Source organism: Struthio camelus, chromosome 17 (genome assembly GCF_040807025.1).
Source record: "Struthio camelus isolate bStrCam1 chromosome 17, bStrCam1.hap1, whole genome shotgun sequence".
NCBI lineage: Eukaryota > Metazoa > Chordata > Aves > Struthioniformes > Struthionidae > Struthio > Struthio camelus.
This window is the reverse complement of record NC_090958.1, coordinates 13,090,822-13,113,943: the sequence shown is the minus strand read 5'-3', so window position 1 is coordinate 13,113,943 and position 23,122 is coordinate 13,090,822. Positions and strand designations below refer to the sequence as shown.

Here is a 23,122-nt window from a genome sequence, read left to right as displayed (position 1 = left end):
ACTGTTGATTCATGAATGATTTATTGACCAAGAAAAAAAGGGGTGTCTACATTCATAGTATACATTCTTCAGAGTGAACAATTTGAGAATTTGTTAACTGCTGTAAAACAAATATTGTCAGATGCAGAAACGCATACAGAATATTTACAAGAATCTAATTTTGCCTGAAATTATTTACAGAACATTCATTCCAAGAAGCACAATGGCACCTCTTAAAGGTGACATTTTTCCTTCAAAGAAACGCTAAATTGATTATAATAGGAAATTCAATCTACAGAATAGCCTGACTAGCAACAGAACACACTTTCCCACAGATTCCTCCGTGTGAGCTTACAAAGAAATATCTCACCCCCAAAGAGGCTGGTCTCAGAGGCACAGGAGCTAAGTAGGTTTGCCAAGTCCGAGCAAGACTGTTCCTTCTAAGGTGGCCTGTAATATTACCCACCTGAAGACTGCAGCCAGCTGTACTTCCTCTGGGTAAATCAGGGAATCACTTAACAGCTGCTCTTTGACTTGTGCAGTCAGATCTCCTTGTAGAAATCAGAAGGGGGAAAGCTTGTGCACTCAGGTCTTACTCAGTTATTGGACTAAAGTGGAGGCATGCATACAAGTCAGGAACAGGGAAACATTTCCCCAGCTTGGTCACGCAAATATAATCCACAGATAGGCCCTAGCAGCAGGAGGAGCAGGGCAGGGAATGGAAGAAGGTACCAGATGCTTTCCCAGCTGCTCTGTGCTCTTCAGTCAGCTCATCACAAATTGCAAACTTTGGGCCATACACAAATGAAGTAGAAGTAGTCTGTCTGAGATCCAAAATCAATGTTAAAACAAGTAACGTATGTCTTTTAGTGCTGAAGAGTTCAAGAATCTGGTCTGTTGTTACTGTGCTATCACCCAATCCAGTATATGACACAGAGCATTTGCTTGCATTTTTACGAATTTGTTTGCTCGTGATACAAAATAAGTTTGATACCCAACGAATTCTGAAACATATTTAGGAGGGGATGATAGAGGTCAAACTAAGAACAGTGTGAAAAAAATGAATTGGCAGCAATTATTCACAGTTTTTCACCACACAAGAACAACAGGGCAGCCTACAGAATGAATTGGCAATAGATTTAAAAGCAGAGATACTGTCTCAACACAGCAATTGTGGTATTTATTATGACAGGATGTTCTGACACCCAGAAACATAAGTGGATTAGATGCAGACAGGCTAGGCCCACAGTAGTTATTAAAGCTAGTAGTTGGTGCATAGTCTGTGGCCTGGGAAGTCCTTACCTGCTGGGAATTAGGGGAAGGTATGTGATGAAAAGATCATCCACATTTTCCCTGTTTCCTATTCCATTCTTCTAAATATCAGTTATTGACAGTTGTCAGAGACAAGGTGCTGGGCTGCACAGACTTCTGTCAGAAGTATGACAGTATGGCAGGGAGTTCAGAAGCACTTCATATCCTCTTTCTATTCCCTTTGGGCAGTTGAAAATGACTTCTGAAGCAGAAAAAAGATCACGTCAATAGCACTGTTGTTGCAACAGACCAGGTCTATAGATGGTATAAATTACTATAGTTCCTCCCTCTTTCATTGGCTTCAGCAAAGCAACGTCATGTTATATCATCTGCAAATCTGACCTCTATATTGCTATAGGTCAGGTCACAGGAAGTGGGATCAGTCTTTCAGTCCTTTGCACTAACTATGCAATTCAGGAAGTATAAGTTGTTCTGTTTCTTTAGTTTTGGGAGTGTTTTTTAGAATAGTAAAACGTCAGCGACAGATCAATTGTACTCTTATGCATTTCAATTACTAAAATATAGCTCCAGTACAAGACTCCTACAAAGAGAACACTTTCATCATGAGCTTCCTGTCCTATTCTGTGGTTCAACAGCATATTTTTCCCCAGGGTTCAATGATTCCAGGAACGTTGATGGCAAGGTCAGGAATTTTTTATGGGGATCTTTTAAATCTGTGTTTGAATGCTTCTTGCGGAGCACTTGTCCCGAGGGACCACGCAAGAACTTAGCTTGTATTGCTGTGCGGACTGGCACCTGCGAGCGTTATGTAAGTATGCCTTTGTACTGGGATTGCAAGACAAGTCTTCCCTGAGGTCTAACAGTCACAAAGCAATTGTAGTCTGTACTGTTACCAGTCTAGCTTTGGATGTGCACTTTCTAGGGCCAAGTCTCTAGTGAGTGTGTGGTGATGCATCTCCTTGATGTGCTCAGAGCTTGTCCCCTTCAGAACAGCTCATAATCTGGTGTGAAGCATGCAGTGCTCATCTCAAAAATGGGCTAACTACCTTTCAAAATTCATTATACGCAATTTATATTTTAAAATGTATACGTAGAACATAATTTTAAATATACAGTTTGCTTTTCTAGTTTTTCTTTTGTGTGCCAACTTTGAAAATTTAATATAAGGTGTCCAAATGTACAATAATAAAAAATACAGCTCATGTCAGCAGTAAAATGCATAGTAATTTATTAACTTTTCAAGTGTAAATACAAACTGATTTAATGATGTGACAAATAATGAAAAATGATTTGCAGTCACAACTTGCCTTGCAGTTGCTGCGTTAATTTTTTAAAATCAAAGTTATTACAAAGAGTCTAAAAATCAGGTGATACTTTTTGTTGGCCAATAGAAAATGGTAACCCTATGAAAAGTAGTAAGTGCTTCTACCAGTCTTTGAAGAAAACTCTAGATGCAGAAATTCTCTTCTTCAAAACCAGGCTGGCATATATTGCTTCACTGGGATATTTATAAGTAAATATTCCTGGGCAAGCACACTGTTTTGACTTAGGGCAACCCATGAGCGCAATATCTATAGTTCTGTATTATTAACACTTTTGTAATGTAAGTTAATATATTTCATGAAAACGTTCTAAAATCCATTACAGTGCGCTAAAGAGGTCATCGTTAATCTCTTTTCTAATGCCACTGATGGCTGGTGTGTTGTGGAGAAAGCTAAAATCTTCACACGGCATACGCATTCCAGTCCTTTACAGGGACAAGATATTTTCGACACTTACCGGAGTAAAATAGGGTGACTATTAAGATAGAACCTGAAGCTAATCCATTACATTTTCTAGAATATTTCTAGGTGATGTAAATATTAATGCGCTTTATGCCAAATTCACTGTTATTAGCTATATAGTTACAGTGTCTACTCCTTGAGTTCCCTTACTTCACTAGATAGACAGACTCCATGCCTAGGAGGATGCACACACTGCATTAGCATTTCATGAATCTCCCTGTTACCGCACAAGAGGCTATAAATGCATGCCACACATACTTCATTAGATCATGGTGCCAATCAATATATTTTCTATATATCCAGTAATCACAGCTCTTACCTTATGTCCACTAATGTCACTGGGGAAAAAAAAAAGGTGTCCACAAACTGATTTAGAGGTACATGTTACGATAGCCTCTTGAATATGTATTCCTAATGAATAAAATTCATGATTCCTTCTAGAGAGAACATAATGTTAAGTCTACTTTGGTGGCACACAGATGTGCAGATACGTGAAGACCTGAGCCTTCCTTGGTTTCTATCCGAACTGTTAGCTAGTTTCTCTGAATTGCAAAACCACCTTTTATCTGTACCACAACCTCAGGATTGGCTTTTATTAGCAGTAAATAGCAGTTAGTGAAAACAGCAGCAGTCAAAAATGGAACATCTTCATTGCTAGAAACATTTTCAGTTGAGGGAATTCTGATACTTTTTCTTCCTCGCAAAGCCATTCAGAAAAAAACAAAGGTATTTGTGTCCTAACTGAATAATAATAATATGTCAAACTCCCTCTGGATTCCAGCTTCTATTGAAATTCTTCTTACAACCCAATTCATTGGGACCAGAAACGGGCCATAATGTGCTTTAGTATGGCTGTTAATGAACCATTTCAAACGAATACTGGATACTGAAGGAATTACATGCTGTGTAATTGATCTAAAGAACAGCTTAGGACTGGTGCTATTTCATTAAACCTTATTAGTCGTGGCTTAAGTACTTAAAATTTCAGCTGCCCTGTGTCAGATAGATTATGCCCTTTGTCACATGGCAAGTGAAGTTTTCATCTACTAGAACACAGTTTTCATAAAGGAGCAGGCTCATAAGAAGAAAGAGATGTAAGCAGTTTGCAAAGGATTACGAAGGGCTGATTTTCAGACATGCCAAGCCCCAAATCATTCACTGAAATGAGATAGTTCAGCACCTTCAGAGTACGTATGAAGAACTGCTCCTGTCTTTGTCTGAGGTCCATCCTACGGGGCAGCAAGTCTTTAGCTTTTTGGATGTGCGACAGTCCTGAAGAGTTTTCATGCCTCATGGATGAGCACAATATAGATGATCTTTATGGAATTCCAGTGGAATTCATACGGTCCTCCATCTATACCTTTATTAGCTCTTCCCTCTCTTAGTTGCTTTCCATTGGAGGTAAGTGTGCCTCAGGAACCAGTGCGCCACTATAGCTAGAGGACAACCGTGGCTCGGGAGAAAATGGTTTTAATCAAGCCGAGAATAAATTCGGCCTGGAAAATAATTTTTAACCCTCAGAAGAGAGAGGTCTTTTACCCACAGCACTCAAACTAATTTTAAAGGGATCTTGATATGCTTACAGAAGTATTATCTGACACGTTTGTCTATGATAGCAGCTTGATGTTCCTTCTAGCCTGTTCTTCTGTCCTAGTATCTAGCATTTAACTCTGAAATCTCTTAAATCAAACAAAATGGCAATTGAAAATTCTGCTCTCAACTGCATTTCCTCTACAAGGCATATTACGTTATATTAAATACTTTTCAGAGTATCTGGACTGCAGCACTGTGGGAAACAAGAATGAAAATGTGAAACACTATTAAGTAGGGCTTTAGAATATACTAAGGGCTGAAATACAGATAAGAGACCCATAGACTTTGGTTAAAATAGATAATACTCAAGGCCTTTTTTATTATTATTATTCCTGTTAGGAGAGAATATTTAAGATCCTCTCACACGCAGAGCCATGATGTTAATAACCACAGCCAATGCAGTGGTTCAGACAGATAAAGACTAAAGTAAAAAGAATCCTACTGATGTATTTCCCAAATGTAAGAAACTGTTTCAATAAGTCTTAGAAAAATGACAACCACAGAAAATACCAACCCCACCTTTAAGAGAGAGTCTGAATTCTTTTATGTTATTCTGTAAATCTTAGATCCATTTAACTATCACAGGAATTTACTTTCCTTCTCACATTGAAAGTCTTGCTCTTGTAAGCCTTCTGCAGAGGTCAGCCGCTGCATTCAGTTTGCCAGAACTGACCCTCAGTTAGACTGCCTGGACATATTTGAATTCTTTGCACTAGACATTGAAAACACGCAGTAATGAAATTCCAAGAGCAACCAATATGCATACATTGTGGTGTCATAGTGAAGGGTTGTCCTTTCCTGCTCGAACCCTCTGCCAGTAAAAGCTTCTCACCTTCAAAGCTCTTAAACCACAAATGCAACATTCCTTATAGGATACTAAATTATAAACCTTGTATTCTGCCAAATACTCAGCCATTCTTTTTTATTTGCCCAAAATCTGAAAGGCTTGCTGCCCCATTACTAACCAAGGATCAAGTGTAGATTGACAACACGAGACTAGAAAATAAAAAGAAAAGCACATGTGGTACATTAGTTTCTGCTGAATACAGTAACTTCGTACTCTAATGGTTAGGCATATAGTAGTCATACTGATATATAATTACTTTCAACTTCCAGCCATCTTCATACAAAATAGCTATCACTTATTAATTGGGAAGACTACAGAGAGCGTGAATGCGTTGTGACTTTACTCTCCAAAAACTCACCAGGTAAATACTAACTTTCCCTTCTTTTGCCTTCCCCACCTCCCTCAGCCAAATACTGCAAACTGTTGGAGTAAAACTCCAACAGAATAAACAAAAGAACACAGCTTTCTTGTAATCTCTCCCTTTTAAACTGGATCCGGAGAGAAGATGAAAGTCACTTATCAAAATCCTGTACAAAGCACTCAACACCTGCTCCATAGATGGTAACTATCCTTTTAAATTGTCTAATAGATTAACATAATGAGGTTAAATGCAGGGCAACTGTTCCCAATCTATATTTAGCCTGAAGCTTCCTACCTCTGCTTCAGACCTGCAGGAAGGCTTGAGTACAAAGCTTGTCCAAGATTTCTTTACTGTACTGCTTGATTTAATAAAGATGTTACCTCTTCCCGCACGTCTGGCTACGCTCCTGAGGAGATCATGTACAGCTAACCAAAACACAGAGCTTTAAGTTCCAATTTTTATATTTAGAATCTCACCCATAATTATTCTCTTGTATATATTCACGTGTAACCGCATCCATTTGACATAAAAAAGATAAAGGATTAGCCACGAAAAAACTCCAGGAGAACTGGCTTTGTGTTACATCTTGCACATTCTATTCCAAGAATAAAATTGGGGCAAAGTATAGTGATATGCTCTCTAGATAACAACCAAGAGTTGACAAGAACCGATGGAACTTGCATGTTAAAAGTAAATATTTTATTAGATATCATGCCCTGGATAAAATTCACTTTGTTTCCATTTTACTTTGCTCAGCATGCCTTGACATAGGAATGGCAAAAGCTCTTCAAAAAACAGATCATCTAGATTTGTTGTACTGTAGTGTCTGCAATTAATTATTTTCCCGGGTCAGTAGAACGAAACAAAACCTTTATTTAAAGTATTATGAAAACACTGAGCAGTGAAGTTAACAAGTTCTGTCTCTGTCTCTCCTTCAGTATGACCGAATCTTCTGTAATGAAAAGCCATTTGCCATGGACCCGTATCCAAAGCCTGCCAGCACGGACAGTGGTCATCAACTTCAATAGCCTTTGGATAAGGCCTTGTCATTGTTTCGGTTACCTGCTCATAATGACTGCATGAACCACTGGATACATTATTAAATGCAGGTTCACAGACATGCTCTCGCCAGATCATCTAGAGTAAAACATTTAGATTTCAGAATAATGGTACATATCTATGCTGTCTAATTCTCTCTTGGTCTAATTTGTCTTGTCACTAGGGTTTCTTTTTTTTTCCCCAAATACTAAAATGACTTTGTTGGCTTGTTTAGAAAGTGCTCACAAAGCATATTTGCTCATATTTGACATTTTCACAGGATGGGTATCAAAACGGGTGCTTCAAGTTAAGTTCCTAAATTCCACAGCTGACAACTAAATAAGTGGCCTTATTTTCAGAAGTGATGAGTATTCAGCATCCCCCACTGGTTTCTAGACAGTTGCTGGTAAATGTAACAGTGCACCTGCATGCACAACACTGCAGGAGGGGAGCCTTGCATTTATGTACTCAGGGCCTGTGCGCCAACTGAATCCTCTAGAAATCATCTACTAGGACATCTACTGCCTCGTAAGAGTTAAATATGCAAGTGCTGTATTGTGATGCCTTTACAGTCAAGAAATGTAAAATGTGGCAATATAATAGAGCATGTGGCAATTTTACCTATTCAACGTTTACCGGTTTCGTAACTAGAAGAGGTCTCTAAATACCGCTTTTTAGCAACCTGAAGGTTGAGAACCACCTGTAAACATGTGCAGAACAGTCTCTTTCTAGAAGGAGACACTCCTAGACAACCGCCCTTGAAATTTATATTTTCCAGTGTTATTTACAGGTCTTCTTGTTTAGTACAATGAACCAGACATGCTGAAAAGGTAGGATTTTTCCAGTTCCCTTGGATATGAAGTACAATAAAAAAGGCACATGATTATTCACCATAGGAGTTGTGCACCAGTCAATAACTTAAAGCTAAAAAGCTAACCATCAGAGAACTCTCTTTATGAGGCAGTATTGGGATCTCTCCTTTCAACTCATCACAGAAACATCTGTCTATTAACTCCTCTAGGAGAGCTTAAAGAGTCTACTTCTCTGTTGTGTTCTGACCATCCCAAGATTTCCAGATCAACAGAAAACTCTTTTTAAGCTTCCCAGGTCATCCTCAGGAGCAACGAAGAGTCAAATAGGGCATGTATGTATCTGCTTTTTTATTTTTTTCTCTCTCTTTAAACGCCCAACTATGGAGGGCCGTTGAGAGCCAAGTCCTGTTCAAACTAATTTGCTTTGGGACAAATGCCTTGCAAGGCATGGCACACTTGAGCAATGGACAACGACAGGAGAGGCAGCTTCTCAGCCCCAGCAGTCAATGTCGGCCATGTTTTATCCAGTTTCTAATCATCCATTTTTGCCCCGAGCACCTTTGTACAACTAATCTGAGCCCAAAATTTGCATCCTTTGACATTTCCACTTCTAGGCAACGGCCAGTGTCTCTGCTGATGATTGGACCATTCTGAAAGAAAGAAAAGAAGCGTTAGAAAAAGGAACAGAAAGACTAGAAAACAGAAAGACTAGAAAAAAATGTATACTAAATGTATAATTCTTTTGTAAACACTAAAAAGCAACTGAAAGCTCTAGACTTAAAAATTCCTGGGAAGATGCTAGAAGAATCCTAAAGAAGCTCTAGAACCAAGAATTCTTGACAGTACTAAAAATTTAAACGTACGTTCTTGAAAATTATTAGAGAAATCTAGAAAAGTCATAAAAACACAAATTCCAAAAAAGCATCAGAAATTTCCTAGAATGCATTGGAAACGTCCAAGAAAGGGCCACAGGACAATTTCCTAGAAGGAACTAGAAGATCCCATGGAAAGTGATGCAATAGTCATAGAAAGAGTGTAGATTCCTAGCTTCCTAGAAGTCATCAGGAAAATTCCTAGATGAAGGAAATCCTAAAAAGAACCAACAAATTCATAAAAAGCAAGTCAGAAAGTCCTTGAAAGCATAGAGAGAATTCAAGGAAACCGTGTGGGAAATTTCATAGAAAGCATGAGAGGGGTGAGACCTAGAAATCATGTCAGAAAATTCCTAAAAAGCATGAGGTGGAGAGAAGGACTCCCAGAAAGCATATTGCAAGGGGTGGGGGGGAGTAGTCCAAGAAAGCATAAGGCTGGATTCCTGGAAAGCCTGGAGAATTCCTAGAAAACATAAGGGGATCTTGCTAGAAAACATAAAAGGGGTGTGTGGGAGGACATCCTAGAAAGGATATCAGAAAATTTCTAGAAAGCCTAAGAGGGTTCCTAGAGAGCTGAAAGGGAGGACTCCTAGAAAGCATACGGACGAGCTGGGCAGGAGGGCCCAGGAAGCTAATGAGAAAATTCCTAGAAAGTATAAGGAAGGGGATTTCTGCAAAGCGTAAGTGGGGACAGATTTCTAGAAAGAATAGGGAGTGGACTTCTGGAAAGCATATTGGAAAATTCCTAGAAAGCACATCGGAAAAATTCTAGAAGACATAAGGATCTAAAGATCATTTGTCTTTTTTTTTTTTTAATAGCCTCTAGAACAGTATTTGTCTCAAACTTATCTCTGCATGGTTCCAAAGAGCTCTTCTGTACCTGTGTGAAATCCCAGAACCTCTGTGCCGGCCTCAGAACGTCTTCACACTTCTTCAGAGTGGGTGTCCTGCCCTTCCCATCATCCACGAGGCATTTCGAGTCTGGCAGAAAGGCCGTGGAGCCCAGCGGTCCCAGCTGCAGGACGCCCTCGGAGCTGTAGCGGACCAGCTGGGGACAAGAGCAGATGGAAGGCTTTAACTGCAGCTCAGGGGCCCCGGCAACAACCAGGAGCGTCAACCGCAGTGTGCTTTTGTACGCTCTGGGCAGAGCTGAGAGGTGCCAGCACAGAGAGGGAGACTGTTGCCGCTGGCCAGGCTATGGCTGGCAGCCTTTGGGACAGTGTGCAAAACCCGAAACACAGCTGGCCTGCAGCTCCCCTTCCCTGCCCGCCTTCAGCCCCAAGCCTCAGGGTGAATCCTCCATCTGTTCCAGCACAGACCGCTCACTACGAGGTGTGGAAACTTGCTTTACCAGCATGGAGCGTCTTGTAGGACACAACATTCCCTTCTTTCACACATGGGCTCCCCACCATTCCCTACCCAATATCTCCCAGCAAAAGTGCAATCAAGAAAATGAAGTAATCAATATGTAAATCATATCCACTCAGTGGGAACTGATTTAACAAGGACACAATGTCAATTTGCCGTGCAGTTTGTTCTTAAGAGCTCGATCAGAGGCTACTGATAGCAACAACTCTAACACATTTTTGTAAATGTTACTGAAAAAAATCTAACAGTGCAGCCAGTATCCAAAAATAAAAGAGGGGAAAAAATCACAAGGGACATAACAGCAAATTTGCTAACATATGCTTCAGGCCTACATAATAAAAAAAATCACACCCTGATAGAGTTTTGTAGGAGGCTTAACTATTCTGAAATTTAGTGATGTGGTAAATGCTACTGGCTGTAATTAGAGGTTTCAGGTAAGTGCCATGTATTATTTTTGGACTTTCAATTTTTTTCTTAAATACGGAAAAAGGTTTCAGCAGGCGCTAGCAGTATAGCACACACAACACAATCACTCACATAAATTTTTTACAGTTTAACCCTTCTATTTTAAGTGATGATTTCACTTGCCTCAAGCCATTCACAGCAAAAGGGCCCTCAACAAAAAAAATTCTGTATCGAGAAGGAGAGGTGAAAAATTGGTCTCCTGGTACATCAGTGTGCCAGAATACATTTTATTACGTTAAGACTGGACCAAGGGAAATTCTGTAACAACAAAGAAAATGCCCGCAGATGGCTTTTGCCCATCAGGATTAATTATCAAGAACTTGTTCACAGCAGCCCTTTTGTATTGGCAGAGGGTGGCTGCCCATTTTCCTTTTCACAGTTACAACGTTCTGGGTCAGATGGAATGGGACGCTGCCCCTTCCCTGAGCGCTACGGGCTCACTGGACAACCAAAACCTCCCAAGTGTGGGAGGGGACACCGCCAGCGCGGAGCCTGTGGCACAGGGCACGTGACTCCTAGGAGAGCAGGCAGCACACACAAAGCCACCTCCCAGAGGCACTGGCGAAAGGAAGCTTTTCCTAGGGATGCACAGGGGACCTTGGCAAGTTTATTGCAACCCAAGAAGCTGCCAAACGACTGCTGGAGGACAGTAGGCCTGACAAACAGAGTCTTGAGGAAGCAAGGTTGTTTTCAAACCTTTCGCTCTGTCTCTGAGAGGTCTGATTTTCCTCTACAATAAAGTTTTGTTTTAATCTGTATTCTAATAAAACCTCACTGCAAGGTTCAAAGCCCTTCGAGTGGATTTAGGATGCTCATTTAGAGGGAACGGTACTAGCAGGTAGCCACCTCGGGGCCCTGTCAACTCACGCGCTATCACCTTGCATTGAGATAACTGTGACAGCAATTGAGTCCTTGTTTATAAATTGCAAGAATAAATAAATAACCCCCTTAATTACTGTTACTTTCTACATAGTTGCAAAATAGCCTATTGAGAGAGACTTCAAAGCACATCAGAGAGAAAATGTATGATGTTTATTCGACAGCAGGCCAAAGGGAGGCTCAGCCACTTTCCTTCCTTGACGTGGCTCCTCTCTTAGGTTGTGCTCTGAAAGTCAAATACCAATCTCCATTCTCCAGCTCGCATGGCAAGTGAGAAATATGGCCAGAACTAGAACTCATCTCTTTGCACTCCTGTTCTCTTTTCTAACCTGTGGAGTTTTCTGTAAATGTTCAGAACGACTCTGTTTAGTGTGGGTGTATTACAACAGAATGATCCTTCAACAGCTCTGAGGTATCTACTTCTCATGTTTCCCATGTTTAAATCCAGAGTCATTTACCATCATAATATTTTGTCCTTCTTACTCTAGAAGCAGTCAAGTGCAGCAACTAAACGCCAAAAGACCTCAAAATGAAGACTGCCACCTGGCTTGTATGTTATGAGACAGGATCCTGAAGGTGAAGACTTCAGCCACTGAAAAAATGCAATTATCACGCAGGAAATTCACTGCCTGTCTGGTCTTATTGCCACTATTTGACTGAAATTACTTAACGAGAAAGGGAAGGAAGGTCAGAAATGCCTGCCAATTATTGGGTGCTACTGACCAGTGCATGAGATATGATTAAGAGTCAATCAAAAAAATCTTGAATTAGAGTCTAGCTTTCTACAGCTATCTTTATTAGCCTCAGAAGAATCATGCTGTGAATAATCATATCTTTCTGGTGGTAAAAAGAGCATGGTCTATTCGTTCCCAGACCAGATGCCCTTTGACAGAGTACATGTTCATTTTTCCCACCTGCCACTTCTATTCAGAGCAATCATGCAAAGCATGGAGTTAGAACATCACCAAAAGCAGAGGAATAACCAACCGCATGAGGATTCTTCTTAGGAAGAACAGTGACATCAGTCAAAGCATTCTCTATATGCACTAAATCACGACACTTTTTTTTGCCTTTCACTGTAGCAGTATTGGGGAAGTTTGTAAAAGAAGCCGAAACAGGCAAAGTGATTCAAAATATGAATGGACCACCAGCTCAGATAAGTGAAGTTACTCTTCCCCCACACAACGGTGTCGGAGGCCTTCCTCCCTTTAAGGAAAATCTGTCTGCGTATGTCACACTTTTAATATCCAGTGAATATACAGCAGAGTTTGAATGAACTGGAGGCATGACTGAAAACTGCACAGGGAAATGTGTTAGTCCTGCTGTCTTCACTGCCCTTCCCCAGGTCCCAAAATACCACATTGCTACCTAGTTGGCATTGCCTTAGCTAGATAATCAGAACCACTCTTTACAGTGGTCTACCCGCTCTGTAGTATTGGATCAATTTTCCCTGTGGTTTAAAATGACCAGAATTTGCTTTACGTAGATATGCTTTATATAGATATATATTTTAGATATGAAAATGGTCTAAAATATTCCTTGTCTTTAGAATCTCAATAGCCTAGAATTGTACATGCTCTGTATCACAGAAACCATGCGCTTGGGGAAGATATGTTATAAAGAAGCCTATCTAAGTGGAAACTACTGTTTCTGTTTAGGCCTTAGAAGAAGGTGGTATGCTACCGCTGTTAAAATATCTCTAATATTGAAAGTGATAGCTGTGTGACTCAGAGTCAGAGATGGCTCAGTACAGGAAACTGGTATCTATATAATGATGAAACAAATGGAATAGCATGGGCTTTATTTTCCTGAACCTGTATTTTCTGCCAAGAGTTCCAACAGTCATAAAAATATAGGCTCCTACTAAAAAAAATTTTTAAATTTAGGTTCATTAAAAAAAAAAATCTCAATTCAAACCACATTAAGTAGTAAAATTTTAGTGCTTGCTTCTGCAAAATCAGACCGGAAATTAAGGTTCAAGAAAATACTATATGATAAATAATGTCTCCCTCCAAGACTTCCTTATTTCCTACAGACAACATAAGCTGTGCAAATAAAACACACATTAAAATAAGTTGCTTATTACTGTAGGCTGAAAAGCAGGAATTTGGGATAAAGAATCAATGAAATATTGAAAATTATAGCCACTGTATTCAAACTCAAGCTTGGATGCCATTACCCTACTAAAAAAGAAATAATAACCTCTACGTTTGCAGTAGAGCCATGAGCACGGTACATCACACCAAGTCCATTCCTCGTGCCAGTCAGCCAAAGTCAAATGACAAAGTCTCCTTCATAAAGGGATATTCTATATTCTATCTCATCCATTAAAAAAAAAAAGTCTGCGTGGGTACTGATGGGCTGACAACCTTACATAGCTACGTACTTTCATCGCAAACTGCAGAATACAGACACAGTTCTACATCTTACATGAGGCTGGACCTTAGTTCAGTTTTTCATGTTTATCTGAGAAGAGCTGTAAGAGCCACATAAATGACACTGAAGCTAAACGCTGTATTAAATACTCCAAGATCTAACCCGATACTATCTGTTGTACTTATAATAACACAGGATATTTTCCCCTTCAACAATCCGAAATCTGAGCAGAATGGGAGAGATGCCAGAGGTTATTTATCAAAGTGACTGTAGCCGATTCAAAAATAGTAAGCAGTACAGCCTCTGGAAGGTGAACCTCCAGAAGCATTAGTCTAGTAAGTAAAAGCCAGCTTTTATTTCAAGAATTTGACTTCAGAGAATCTATTCTGCTGGTTTCCAGCCAAGCAAAAAAAGCACAAAATAACAACAGGTAACTTTTTGTAGGAAACAGTCTCACAGATGAGTCCCATCCTAAATTTAATCCCTAAATTTAATACTAAATTTAACCCCTCTCTCTCCCTCCTCTTCTGCAACCAGAAGGAAATCTTTTAAAACCCGTCAGCCCTGCAGGTTAAGGTGAGCTGTAAGCCCGCGTGGTAATTGAAGCAGCGAGCCATACAGCAGTCTGAAGCGTATAATGTCTCCAGAATACTTGTCATCACAGAGAAACAGATGCCAAATATCCAGCTTTGTTACAGAATCTCATCTGCTCTGTTTCCTGCAAGTTAAAAAATTGCTTGCCTCTTCATCTGTCCAGCTCAAAGCAGTCAGATGTGCCATCCAGCGTGCAAGCCTGGAACGCCATAGCTCTATCAAGTACAACGTGAAACATCTGCCCTCGAGCAGCAGTTTAAGTGTCGCCTTTCATCTCCTTTTATTCCACCTGTTTGTGTAGTTGCGAGCTCCACGAATCTGCGTGCCGAGAGCTCCCTTCTTCTGCTTGATCCAGATGCCGCGGGAGTCCTCACTTGCACGGCGGCCGTGCCTCCACGTTCTCTCGGCGTGAAAGGGGGGCGAGGAGGGCGGAGAGGGAGGCTGGTCACCGCAGCCTTTCTATCCCAGGCTGCCATTTTATTATGTTCTCTTCTTCTTCCACATACAGTCAATCAGCTCGACATCACAGCATTCAAGACACATTCACTGTCTGAGACAGTGAATATCTGCCGCTGAGGCTGTGCGATCGCTCTCAGATCGTTCCAAACTGTAGGCCCTGTAACCAGTGTAAGCAGCTTCCAGGCCAACACCTTCCACTTTTGGGGTGGTTTTTTTTTTTTTTTTGGAAGCTGTTCAACAATAATAGGTTGTACACTGATGTAAAACCAATGAGCACTACAGGTGACTGTATAAGACGGCCCACAGGCAGAGGCAAGGCACTTCAAGACTCCCAATATATTCATTTCTGAACATTTCTCTAGCTCTAGATTGTTTCTCTTTGCTGTCCCCACAATATTTGCCTATCTTTTCACCTGAAAGAGATCAGACTAACTTCAGATCCAATGAACATATATAAAAAGAGCACTACTTCTCTGTAAAGTGAGTTTTGAAATAAATTTAATTAAACTTAATTGAAAAGATACAGAAACTCGCTCGATAATCCTAACTGCTGGCTTACACTGATTTAGCTCAAGTCAAATGCCCTTCTTCTAAAGCAAAACTGATATATGCCCAGGCAAAATGCTTTTAAGAGTGTCCATAAAAGAAGTTGTCTCAGTTTGAATAAATTAGTTTAAAAACTGATTTCAGATGAAGAGATGTGATTTATGGAGGTAAAAACCTGATCTTGAGAATACACACAGGGAAAGGCATTTTGTTCGTGGAGTAGTAACGGTGGAACAGTTTTGTTATTCACCAGCAGCGCAGGGGAACATCACTCAGAGATGTGCAACATGCAGAGAAAATAGAAGGGTAGGAAGTAGAAGAAAAGAACATCATCTCCCAGAATGAAGAGGAGTAATCTGCCTAACTCAGCTTTCTTTAAACACACGACAGACTTCCGTTGGTTGCGGTGGAACCACATGCATACTAAAATCACTGGTTATTTGCTTGTCAGAATTGAAGAGTATGAAAAACAAACAGACTGTAGCTGATCTGGTGAGAGGTTTTCACACCAGGAGAATGCATCAAGCACCAATGATAACCTAACTGGTGAAAATTAGTGCTTTGTTTAAATGAGATGGTTTATATTCAGTAGGCACATATAACTAACTCAATTCTCAACTCAGCAGGGGTATTTTATGCCCTATCCTTGAGACGGAAAATGTCAGAAACTGAAAGTTAAACATAACAGACAACTATGCTCACCCAGGCTGATTATAAGAGGGGCTTTAAAAATGTTTATTTAATATATTAAAACGCTTGCTGTCAACACCTTTCATGCTATCTGCTTGAATATCCTTGATTAGGGTTTGTGCAGCTGTGGTTCTCATACTGAATTAATTTTGTAAATTGTGGTGCGATGATAGAAGCTTTCCAGCTGTGTAATCATTAATTAACTTGGCTGCATGTGAGTGGCTCCAACCCATGCTTGTCTGTGAAATACTCAACCTAGATAAAACATCACCTCTGCCTTCTGCTTGATGTTTCTTACAGAGCAAAAACTTTTTCCTATTTTAAAAAAGGAAATGCAAACTGGTGCAGGATGATTTGGTAGATTAACTTCTTGCCTTTCCCATAATTTTATAATTCTCACACAGAGAGGATACTTTGGATTTTAAGGGCTTGGGAAGAGTGACTTTCTCTTTCTATGCATTTATACAGTGCCTGGTACAACAGAGCCCCAGCTTGCAGCGGTAATATAAAGTCTAAAAACAGCATTTCAGGCTCCTGCTCAGATTGTGATCAGAAAGGATACTGGAGACCTGTAGCATAAGTGAGTCAGAAGAGATTTAGTTGGTCACTACCCACCTAGCACATCTTGGGCAGTAAATACTTTGTGTAATGTTATTTGCACCTGAGAAGAGCTGCCTAGTGGCTAGTCTATGGCCCAAAATTCAAAAGACATTGTCCTTCTCCTTAAGTCTCTCCTGAAGTGAGCTGAAAGCTGGCTTGAAAGGTGTGGAAAAAAATGCTCAGAGCCGAATGTTATCTGAGATATGAGCTACTTTACGTCCCAAAATCGCAACAGTCACTCAGTCAGCTGGGAAAATCCCACTTGCTTTCCAATAAATTCACATTAACTTTTATGCCCTCCTCTACTTTCTTCTTCTGATAGTCAAAGCATATTCTATAAAACAAGAGTCAGGTAGGCAAACAAGTAGGTTAAGAACTTAAACTGCAAAATAAATTACAGTCAGAACCATTTACTTCATTATTCCTCTCAATGCTAGCACAATGATAGAGAAAGGACTTTCTGGCCTCCTAAATTTGCCATCTGGTCAGAATTAAAATGAACAAGAGCCTGAACTCTCTGTGCGCCTTGACATCTCTAACTAGAGTCTCCTTAGAAAACTCATTTGCATCTAATCAAGTAGCACCTTACTCAAAGGCTATTCCTTCTGTCTTTTCTATGAAAAAGTCAGTCAAGCGTTCCCATAAGCGTTCCCACCAAAGGTGTACATACTGCCTACTCACTCTACTTCACTTTTGTAAGGTATGACTCTTCAGCAGCTTGCAATTAAGCACAATAAGCAATATTTATATTTTGCAAATCTTGTTATGCCTCCATGGTGATGTACCAGCCAGGACTCCAAATCAACATATATATAGCTGAACTTCAGATAATGGTTAAGTCCATGATAAGGTCAGAATTTACTTATGCATGATTGAGTGTTCATTAATGTAGTTTTGATTTAGATGGTACTCCAAAAGAAACTAAAGTAACATTTCAGAAGAAGCTGCAGTCCTGGATTTAAATAATACGCTGAACTACCTGGGAAGGGTACCCACAAAGGCCAAGTAAAGCCAAGTATTTTTCTTTGCAACTCAGGGGGAGTTGTTGATACAATTGCCAAGAACCGTGGAAAGTCTAACCTAGCCCAGTCCAATCCTATGCTCCCATGCCTGCATGTGGAGGCCCTTCCACTTCCATTTTCAAGTCATCTGGCACTGGCCTCAGTGCTATGGAGTTTTGTGAAGAGAAAAACAGTCTTTGCAGGTGAAAAGAACCTTTAGCTTGTTTTTATGAAGCTTCAGGAATACATATATTCTATTCAAATGTATAAAACACCACAATTTGCTTGCCTGCTTCTCCAGGAAAAAAACCTACCCTCACTGAACTACTAAAAAATATTAAGAGTGGCATTTTTGTGACTTTCAGTGGCTTTGGATCAGGCCTGACATGAATCTCACTGAGATCAGCAGAGATACTTCATGGCTCTACTCTTATAAAAGGAACTACCGAAAGGCTCTTTGTACAAAACATGTAGTTCTTGGTAACTACTATTTTAAATATGCCAGCTTCCCCAATGTAAAGCTGGCCTGCTATGAATTTGCACGACTCAAAGATATCTTTAAAATAATGAAGTAATGTTGTAGAAAAGACTCTCTGAAGTCACTAATTTTTGTTGGCGTAAGACTCATGTTTGTAATTGAAATGAGCTGGGAGAAGTTTTTTAAGGTAAATTGAAGTGAGACATTGAAACGTGCTTATCCAGGAGTTTGTATCAATCAAACTAAATTGGCAATACATGAATTTCTTTTAAATCTTGTACAAGTTGAGCTTGCACTAACGCAAACAAAAGCAGTATGAACATAAGAGTCTCCAGCAATTCCAGTGTAAGTAGGCTGGATTTAAGCATGTTCAAGCTGACCCAGTACAAGTTCTGTGCTTCAACAAGACCTAGCTGTCTCTGCTGTCATTCCATGTCTGCCAGCAGAAAAAAAAAGATCTCTGATTATTTAAGAGCCAGAGTAACAGTGATATACTGCCAAATTCGACTCAAATTTACCAAATTACTTTTTTGTTTCTTCTGAATAAGGTAAAGCTTTCCTGTTAATTAAGGAATTTTAACCACTGACCTGAGAGGACATTCCATGGCATGGGTAAAGGATTGCTTTGTCATCCTCTTCAGCTCCCTGATCTAGACAGTAGCCACTAGCTTTGCTGTTACGCACCTATAACCAGATCAGAAAGAAAACACTTGTATTAGAAATTAATCTGCAAAATGCAAGTCCAGTCTAGCTGAAGCTTAGTTGCACCACAACTACTGAAACAAATAGTGGGCAAAGGTGTTCGGCACTTCCCTGAGAAACACATTTTTATTTTCCAGATATGACAGGCTATTAACACTGCCTGTGGACAACAGTGAATTTGCTTCATGAAAAGACAGCTGCATTATTTGAATACCTTGCTGTCTTTACAGAATTAACAACTTTGGTCAGAATTTTATCTTCAGCAATTACCCAAGGACCAAACTCCCCAAACTCACTCTAAAAAAACAGGCCAAATTTTGCTCCACATTATAGTAAATATAGATTTTGACCCAAGATGCTGAGAATGTGACTTTACCAAATAGCACAGGAGCTACGCAGGAGTGGTGTTGGCTTTGGCACACTTTTATTTGCTCCTATTATGTATATAAAAACAAAAAGCATGTACGACAGTTTTATTTGAATTAAAAACACAGTATGCAGTCACATACAGAAGTGATGTGAAGCACGTTACTGTGAAAGGATACAGCAATGATAAGCAACACTGAAGGGGTTTCAAAATATTAAAAGATTTGGTGCAGAGAACCAACCAAGTCAAAAGTTCATATCCCTCCCAAGATGAGAATTTACAAGTCTATAAAGCTGGGCTGGAGCTCTTGTGAGATTTCAGGTCTGTCTTTCTCTTCAGGCTAGAAGTATTACACACATTATTTAGACAGAAAAAATTTAGAGGTGCTTTAAAAAAGAAGTTGTTTAGATGGACATTTTGAAACCATCAACAGGTCAACTTTGGTTTAGACTATCCACAAATCGTCTAGCCATTCCCATAATATAGAAATAGCTGCTGCACAAAGTATCAGAGAGTCAGTAAATAGTCCTAACCTTTCATAATAGAGTATAAGCATAACTGGCAAACTGATGGGATATGAAGGTTCACCAACGGTTAAATTTCAGGAGGTTTATTTTATGACTCAGGTACTATAAAGGCTAAAGAAGATGAAGACAGCTTTATGACGTGGCTTTAAAAAATGTGAATTGAGTCACTAGGAAATATATTTTTACTACTGTTTCAATCTGTTTTACGTCTACTCGATACATTTATTTTCCTTAAACTCACTAAAATCCAGATCTCTTTTCCTCCAGGAAAATAACTAGAAGGGAAGATATTTAATAACAAGTTTAATGTCGTTTGAGATGACGCCTGTAGTACTTGCATTATGGGCATGCAAGACTGAAATGGAACCATGCCAGTTTATACCAGCTAAGTAGCTCGTGTGGCTCCATTTTACTATAAATTTTAATGAATTAGATGCTTGCATCGCTGAAGTTCCTGTTTGACTCAAGAACCTTCTGTGTGACCACTCAACAGAAAGAAACTTCTTTATAGAGCCCAGCTTACTAACTGTCTGATATAATTGACACAACATTGGCACTACTGCCAATGTTCTTCTCAGTTAACAGCCCTCTCAGAGCTGACAGTTACTAATAGCTCATGTTGAATTTACTAAATGTCTTTCCTCGGTTACTGCCAGGGATAGTTATGTTAGGATGCAGAGTGATATCATGCAATAAAGCTTGCACTTTGTATCAATATCTGAAGCGCCTGAGTTGTTTTTATATGATCTCAATCAAATAGCACAGAAAAGAAGAGTGTCCATTCACTTGTCTTAAAGGAAAATTTGTGGCATTTGGATTTAAACTGTAGTTCAAGCAGACAAATAAAACAGAATCTCAGAAACATTATGCAACAGGAGAACTCTCAGAGCTTTACTCCAACTCACAGTACTAAGCTATAGCAGTCCTAACGTTACAGGCACACGATACAGCTTTAGTAAAAAGAATTACAGAAAGCACGTCCCAAGCATACATGGGAGCTTTGACTGGTTAACAGAAGAGAAAGAAATGATCCACAAAGCTGAGGTGAACCTAAACATCTCTTCATTTCTAATGCGTTTGGATCCAGCATTTTTATTACGGTTAACCAGCCATTTGACTCAGCTATCTCAGAGTAAGTGCTCCAAAGTCTTACTCATTACTGGTTCACAGGTGGAAACGGAAACACAGAATCTGAATGCAAAGCAGTAAAACTGTTTTTACTCTAGTGACTTTTTCATGGTGAATTAAAGACTTGCCAAACCACAGCCTCACCTCATAATTTCAACATGGACATGTGGCTTTTTTTCTCCAGCTAAGAGGACTTGCGAAAGAGTGAATTGATAAAGTGAATGCAATCCTTCAAATTGCTTGGCAAAATCCAAAAAGGGGTGGTTCTTTGCCTAAAAACAATTCAGTAAAGTCAACTGTTCTCATTAGCTTCAATTATTTCAGCTTTCTCGACTGCTGATGTTTTGTTGCTTATCTTTGTGGCATCCTATTTGGGAAAAAGATAACATCAAATTTATGTTCTCAAGGCTGCTCTATTTTAAAATGAAAACTAAGGAGGTTGCATTTCATTGTTTGTGAGAGTGATTTAGTCTGATATACTCCAATGGGAGGGACAATGCTTCCCAAAACCATACTTTCCAGAGCTGATTAAAAGCAGGAAAGAACATTTCTGTCTACTACTGTGCTGACTTTAAATTGCTCTGTATGTCCTGATACCCTCCCACTAAGATGAAAGGACTGCTCTAAGGCAGTCGTGATGTATTTTCAAAGACATACAGTACCTCTCCGTAAGTGACTGTATTATTATAAACCCTCATTTCAGGATAGACGTTTTCCAAGTACCACTTAAAACTCCGGCACTGCAGTCGCTGTCGTAAAGCTATTCTTTCAGAAACGTCTCCAAAGTCAACTCCGGGGTTCTACAAAGCAGAAACAGAATAAAGATATCCCACAGCACTGACTTTACAGTTGTTTTCTTTACTGAACCCAAACTGGAGTATACCAAGCTCTATTTCCCCTCCTCTGTTTCTTTTGTAAGAAGCAGCTCATCAAACAGCTGCTGCTGAGAGCAGACAATAAATATTAATGAAAGTCAGTAGAAAAAGAAGGATAACGAACAAGCAAAAAACAAGCGTAAAACAAAATAAAAAGACTACAGTAAGAACATTGTTACTTACAGCAATTCTAAATGTTTGCAATCAAACTTGAACTCCTTTGCTTTTAGATTCATTACGAATTTAGGCTCTAATTCTTATCTAAGATATGGCAGCTGGATTGTGGTTAACTCCAGTAACATCCTTACGCATCCACTAATGTAAATGAGATCAGAACAGAGCTGTTAAACTTCAAAGCAGAGCTGTTCAAAAAGTCATTAAGCTCCACTAAACATTTGCACAGACCAGCATCCAGTTTTCACTGGAACTGGAGCTCATTTATAGACTCGAGCCATAAAACGCAGGGAAACTCAAAACCTTCTTTATAGCTCTCCTTCAGGATTTCACCCATGTTTGAATACAAATTCCATGGAAAACACAGGCTGGCAGAGTCAACTCAATATGATAAACATAAACTCTTTCAAAAAGGTCAGGTCCTGAGTTAGTGTCTGTTGATTTAAATCAGTATAAATCATCATAGTACAACAGACCATAAGATTTACCTCAACACTATATGAATCAGATGGACTGAAACAGGGGAGTTTTGCATGAACCTAGCTTAAGTACCTTGTACGCTTCCTCCAGAAAAATGTTTGTATGTTTTACAAATGGCGTCCAATGCAAGGTTACATGACAGCAGGAAATCTTAGCTCAGAGTTCATCAGACTCTCCAGTGGATGCATAGCTTTCGGGAGAGAATACAAGAGCAATACTGAACAGGTTCTCCTGTTTGCCACACTGTGAGTTTGCTGTGCTCGCTGCTGCTTCCTGATGCATTCTTTGTCATGAGCTCTCTGTGCAGCATCCATTCAAATGAATGTTAATTTACATTCTACTTCAGGCTACCTGGCAGGAGAGCAATTCTCAGAGGCACTCGGTACAATAAATCATTCAATACAAGGTTCCTTTCTCACTAAAATTGTCAAGGAAGAGATCATAAGCAAGGGCATACCAAACATTTGGTTAACTAAAATAAAGCTATTTTGACCTGCTGATGAAGGTTATGGGGGTTATGGAAATATACTTTTTCAGTTATTACTAAGGATCATCCACTAGTCAGGATACATGCTATGCACAGAGCCTCAATAACCTGGAAGGGAGCCACATGTGGAAAAGATGGTGTGAGTTATGAAAGGTTAATTCAGATGAGTTTTGGTATGCCAGAACTTTTACTTTTACTTGCCTCCCTTCTTCCCCACTCTATAACGAGGCAATATAATGCCTGGTTTGCAGTGCCACTTCTACAAAACACAAGGCCAGCAAATTAGGCAGCTATGAAAAATGCTGCGCTCACTGCTGTATGAGCTGCAGTCAGGGTTACAGTGCAATGGTACAGGAATGAGGTGTTCA

General features: G+C 39.7%; 1 protein-coding gene across 7 annotated transcripts in view; it reads right to left on the bottom strand.

Annotated features, from left to right (window-relative positions):
* Window positions 1–6,685: 6,685 nt before the first annotated feature.
* Window positions 6,686–23,122, bottom strand: part of GALNT9 (polypeptide N-acetylgalactosaminyltransferase 9) — a 454,657-nt gene continuing 438,220 nt past the window's right edge. For all 7 annotated transcript variants that reach the window (XM_068911122.1, XM_068911123.1, XM_009666684.2 and 4 more), the window contains 4 exons: window positions 21,401–21,538; window positions 18,603–18,698; window positions 9,439–9,606; window positions 6,686–8,336 (listed from right to left, as the gene is read on the bottom strand). In XM_068911122.1, the coding sequence (XP_068767223.1) occupies window positions 8,190–8,336; window positions 9,439–9,606; window positions 18,603–18,698; window positions 21,401–21,538 (549 nt within the window). In that variant the 3' untranslated portion in view covers window positions 6,686–8,189. The remainder of the gene's footprint in view (window positions 8,337–9,438; window positions 9,607–18,602; window positions 18,699–21,400; window positions 21,539–23,122) is intronic.